We start from the raw sequence: 5,588 nt of genomic DNA, 5'->3' as shown, positions 1-5,588 counted from the left end.
AATAAATAAACAAATGACATTTAGGCAAGGAGGGATGGAACGACTTTTCTACATTTCCCTGATGGCACCTGGCAGTTCAGGATTTGAATGCAGATGGTATGATTTGAATTCAGGTGATATGATATAAAATCAAAGGTGGTTCTCAACCTGGGGGTCGTGGCCCCTTCAGGGTCAAATGACCGTCTTACAGTTGTCACATGTCCTCTATATCCTACATGCCAGATATTCACATTACAACTCATCACCATGGCAAAATTGCAGTTATGGAGTAGCGATGGAATAATCTACAGCGGCGGGGTCACCACAATACCGGAGTTGTATTACAGAGCCAGCAAGAGGAAGGTTGAAACCCACCACTTTAGATACCATCTCATGTAACTCACGATGGTCTGGAACTCCCTATGAGGCTTAGGCCGCAAACTCACAGCCATCCTGCCTCAGCCTCCCGAAGGCTGGGATCCCAGGCTGGTAGACCGTGTGCAGCTCAGATCTACATTCTTAACCACCTGACCCTCTGGCCTTCCTAATGGTACAAGGACTGAGGCCATCCGGGTGGTCAGTGGTCCTACCTTCCCTCCTGTCCACCTGTAATTCCCTTGTAACATGTATTTACTTATTTTGTCAGTGGGAAGGACAGTACACATGTCATGGCCCACAAGTGGGGGTCAGAGGACAAGCGATTATTTTCTCCACCCTGTGGGCTTCACAGACAAACTGAAGATCACAGCCTTTTTTTTTTTTTTTTTTTTTGAGACAATGTCTTGCTGTGTAACCTTGGCTATCCGAGAACTCACTATGTAAGAATAGGTTGTCCTTAGCTCCGTTTTGGAAACACAAACAAACAAAACCTTGATACGAAAGATTAAAGATGTAGACGAAAGACAGTTAACTCACTATACAAAGTAACTAAATCTTTATTGACACTTTCTTGTGCCAGACAGAACACATAGAGAGGCCAGAGGCAAGACCCTGTCGTGGAGTTGTTCACAGTCTCCTAAGGAAGACAGGCGACCAGATTCCTGCACAGATGCCGGGCAAGCGCAGCGCTCAGAGGATGAATCTATTGTCCACCTGCCGGGTAATCTTCTAGCCTGGTCAGGAAAACGGGAAGAGGAGGTTTGCCGTGGACTCTCCGGGCCTCTCTCAGCCTGTAGATTTCTCTTCCTTCTGTCCTGGTCACCGTCAGGGGGAATGCTGTGGCCGCATCCAAAAAGTAGGGCCACCCCAGCGGAGTATTTACAACAGTAGACTGTTTCCCGAAGCTGCAAACCAGTGCAGTTGGAACTGCGGATGCTGGAGGATGGGGGCGGAGCCAGTCCAGTCAAGTGGGAAATGGAAGGAGTTGGTACCACGGGGCCAGGGAAACAAGGTGAGATGGACCGCGACAGGAGACGTTCACAGCATCGCGCCAGCAACCACAGTCAACAGAATTGCTGACAACCAGGACCCCAGAGCGTCAGAGCCTCCTTTAGATGGGATTTGGGCTCCACCTTTTTCTGGAAACTTCCCCATATTGCTGCGGTCTTGGTGGCCCGTAGCACCTCCACTCAAATGCGACCCCTCTTCCTGTATGACCTCGTGCTCTGTTTCATGGGTTGAAGAAGTATGACTGGCTTGGACTGTGGTGGGCTTGATGGTAGTGGTGGCCGTGGTTGGAGCTGTTGTAGAGGTTGTGCTGGAGGAGTTCTGGGTCCGAGTGGATGGGGCTGGGGTGGTTGGAGGGGGCAGCAGGACTAGGGGTGGGATTCGAGGGGAGAAATAGGTCTTGTTGCGAAGGTCAGAGTTACAGCGGGGCCCTTGACAGCAGGAACCGCTGAGTGTGAATCCTGGACCCGTCACCCCATCCCGGGTGCAGGCTTCGTCCTGGACGCAGCCTCGGACAGGTAAGGACACGGTCACATTGGCTGCAAGAGAGAGACACAGAAACGTCTGTCATTGGACATATAGAGGTTAGCATAGCCCAAATAAAGTTTAGGGACTTCTGGAATAAGACAGGAGCAGTGAATGCTGAAATGAGACAGAAGGCTGTACACTCGTGTGTCTGAACATCTTAACTCTGGTCCCACTTTGAGCAAAGTATTGTGCTACTGGCATCTGCTCAGGAGGGACTGTATTTCTGCAAAATGCTTTGAGAAGGGTGGAATCCAAACTCTAGATTTGTCTTGGAACAAAGGCTTTAACAGAAATATATCTGTGACCAAAACTCAAACATAACCTTGCCTTTGCCTCTCTCAGCTCCCTGCTAAATTTGGTCTTAGAATCTGAAATAAAGTCCCGAGAAACACCTGGCACCAGAAGGAACTGAAAAACTTCACCCGCCATGGAGTGAGGACCAGCCCCTCACTGGGGGATTCCAGGCAGGGGCCCTACCACTGAACCTATGACTCCAACTCTGGACTACATCCTGTAATATTGTGGAACAAGTGGGACACCTAAGTTTTCAGGGCTCAAACCGGATTCCCCATGTCACACAGACAAAAAGCTTTTAAGTTTAAACCCAAGTCTTCATTCATGGTCTTCCATTCTGTATCCTGCAGTCTTCTATAGGCGTGGTCTCTCTCTCTCTCTCTCTCTCTCTCTCTCTCTCTCTCTCTCTCTCTCTCTCTCTCTCTCTCTCTCTCTCCCCATCGCGGGAGTTTATAAGTAGGCTATATAGTCTATACAGGTAGTCTATAGCCTACATTTCCCATGATGCTGTAGGACAAAGCAAATTAAAAGCAGTTCCCAGTGTTTGGGGTGGGGAGAGGGCAGAGGGGTAATCCTTTCAGTGAGGCGCTCTCCTTAGGACAACTATCACAATTCCTCCAAGTCTCAAGTTCTTTCAGGGGGTTGACTCACCTGCGGTCAAGGTGACGTTACCATCGAAGCAGCCCTTGTAGACACGGCCGCTGGCATTGTAGCAATTCACGACAGGCGGCATAGCGCCCTGGCACTTCTCGCGGCTCAGCCCCATACAGCTGTAGCACTCTGCGCCGTTGTGCTCATACGCACTCTCATTGCCTGGGGAAGCAGAAACAGAAAAGGAAGGGTCAAGAGTGTGCGACGGTCTACTCAGGAAGCTAGGGCAGGAAGATAGCAAGTTCAAGGCCAGCCCGTCCCGCAGAGAGATCTAGACAACCACAGCTGTCCCTGTGACTCCACCCCTTATCTCCTAGCCCCACCCCCAGTATGGACCTCTGGTGCACACATCGTTTGACGTCTGCAGTCTTCAACCCCGCCACCTCCGCAGCCCGGCCTCAGCTTGCAGTAAGCCTCAGCTCCCAGCCCTAGTGTGGCTCCGCCCACGACCGACCTGCAGGGTTGAGGCCTCGCAAAGTGAGGTTGAGTTTGGCGTTGCATCGGTCCTCGGTGCACTGCTGTAGCTGAATGAAGGCCAGGAGCCCGTGAAGGTCCAGTCCGCGGTCGTTCTTGCCCGGGATTCCGGAACCGCAGCCCCGCACTGCCACAGAGAATTGCCCGTGGACTGCGGTGGAAAAAGGGGTGGGGTCAGAACAGACAAGGCTCGGTGGGGCGGAGCTTTGAATGAACAATAGTCTTGGTCACCTGGGTCAGCAGGCGGGGACCTCAAAGAGAGCAGATCCCTGAGCAAAGAGCTACAGGTGGAGGGAGGGTGGTGTGGTCAAAGGGAAGAGCTTCAAAGAATACAGTACACAGAGAACAGGCTGATTGTCAAACGCAACAGCCTCAAGAGCCGGGCTCAAACCGAAGCCTCGAGGATTACGTGAAAGGGGGAAGGAGCCTCAGAAAGTAGTTTCAAAACTTTTTTTTTCTTTAAGGAAAAAAAAAAAAAGGTCTGGAGACAAACATGACAGTACAAGTCTGCAATCCCAGCTACTGGGAAGGCTGAGGCAGTGGGGTCTCGAGTTCCAGTCTAGTTTGTACCGCATAAGGAGACCCTGCCACCAGCAGACCTGGTGGTAAGCCACCAGGTGACTCAGGAGGCTGAAGGAAGAGACTCCCCGCCACAAGGGCCTGCCTGAACTTCATAGTGAGTTCAAGGGCCAAATGAGCGATTCAGCAAGACCCTGTCTCAAAGTACAAACTTAAACGGGCTGAGGAAACAGCTTGGCGTAGAGTGCCTATCCCGCATGTGTGTGCTGGTCCTGACTTCAGACCACAACTTCAGGAGGATGCATAGAGAGGAGGTCCTGTATCTGACTTGGGGAAGGTGGGATTCCTGAGTAAGGGGTCTGGAAACTTAGAGGCGTTAAGGGTGGAGTCTGACTAGGAACCTCAGTGATCCCTTTCAAAGGACTCTCGGTGACCTCGGCCCCACTAAATAATAATCCCTGTTGGTGGGAAAGCATTCCTGCAGGGAGTGAGAAGTGGTAAAGGTGTGGGTCCTCTACAGGCTGCAGCTATCAGAGCGCGCCGACCCCCCTCCCCTCCCCCACCCCGCCTCCGACTCCCCGCCTTCAGCCTGACTACCCGCCTAAGCCCAAAGAAAGAAGGGCGAGTCTGTGCTGCAGGGTCTAGGTGAGGGCTGAAAGGGAAAGGCGTGGCCAGAATCAGAAAGGTCTCTAAGGAGGCAGAGCCACACTGGAGGAGTCGGGAAGAGGTAGTCAGGGACCACCGGGTGGCACTTACTGCTCTCCACCGCCCCCACGGCCTCGGTACAGACGTCCACTCCGGGACCACATTTGACTGTCTTCATCTTGTGCGGAGAGCATCCATCATCCGCCTTTTGCACGCAGCTGTAGCACTCCAGGGCTTGCGCTCCTGCGGGCGAGGGCCGGGTAGAACCGAGTGTTCTTTGTTAAAGCCTTCTCCCCACAAGGACAACGTCTTTCCTAGTGGCCTCTGTCCCGGGGTGAGATGATTCTACTGTGCGTCCAACACAGCAGTAGAAGCCCTCCCACAAGTTTCGGGGTGCAGGACACACTGACCCCTTTCCTTCTCCACCCTGCGCCTGCATTGAGAGTTTCCCCCTCTCCTAGCTGCCTATGCCCGAGGGAGGGGATCCCCGCCGGGGAAGCCCCCCTCTTAGGGAGGGGGAGGGGTGACTCTCTCAGGTGCCTGCTCCGTGTAGGAGAACTTCCTATAGCCCCTCTGCCCAGGGCAGGGGCAGCTGAACTGCCTTTGGTTGTGTTCAACTTTCCTTAAAGGACTTTCTGGGAAGAGCTGGGGAGTCATTTTCCTTAGGGGCCCCGACTCTACCTTCCCTGCAACACACCCACCTTCACACAGCAGTAGCGGTAGCAGCAGCAGCCATCTGGTGGTCCACATCACTGGCTGTGTATCTCCTCTCCTGGCAGCATCCATAGCTGTGTCCTGCTCTCTCCGAGTCCCCCCTGGGTGTGCCACCTTCCAACCCGGGCCCTCTTACCTGAGCCTTAGATGAGTAACCTACCCCGGGGCAACCCTGGCCTTGCCCAACCAGGCCAACTCAGCGTCCGCTGTGGGGCGGGCCCGCCTCTAGGTGCGTCACCCACAGGGAGAGCGGCCCCTGCCCTGTGCCTTTGCCAAGAAGGGAAAGGGCGGGAGTAGAGGTTCCCTCCAGTCCCCTGGATAAAAGTATGTGTGGGTTTCAGAGGCAGAGGAAGTACCAGGGTTCAAAGAGAGACAGGGACATTCAGGGTCTGCTAGGG

The 5,588-nt window shown here is 53.4% G+C and overlaps 1 protein-coding gene across 1 annotated transcript; it reads right to left on the bottom strand.

The window, feature by feature from the left end:
* Positions 1-897: 897 nt before the first annotated feature.
* Lypd3 (Ly6/Plaur domain containing 3) lies at positions 898-5,342 on the bottom strand. Its single transcript, NM_021759.1, has 5 exons — positions 5,178-5,342; positions 4,588-4,719; positions 3,293-3,463; positions 2,839-3,000; positions 898-1,904 (listed from the first exon to the last, which is right to left on the bottom strand). Exons 1-5 carry the CDS (start codon positions 5,260-5,262, stop codon positions 1,396-1,398), a joined length of 1,059 nt encoding a protein of 352 aa, NP_068527.1. The 5' UTR covers positions 5,263-5,342; the 3' UTR covers positions 898-1,395.
* Between the last annotated feature and the right edge of the window lie 246 nt (positions 5,343-5,588).

This window comes from Rattus norvegicus, chromosome 1, assembly GCF_021556685.1.
Source record: "Rattus norvegicus strain SHRSP/BbbUtx chromosome 1, alternate assembly SHRSP_T2T, whole genome shotgun sequence".
Classification (NCBI taxonomy): Eukaryota; Metazoa; Chordata; class Mammalia; order Rodentia; family Muridae; genus Rattus; species Rattus norvegicus.
The sequence above is the reverse complement of the archived record's forward strand: the minus strand, read 5'-3'. Positions and strand labels throughout refer to the sequence as shown.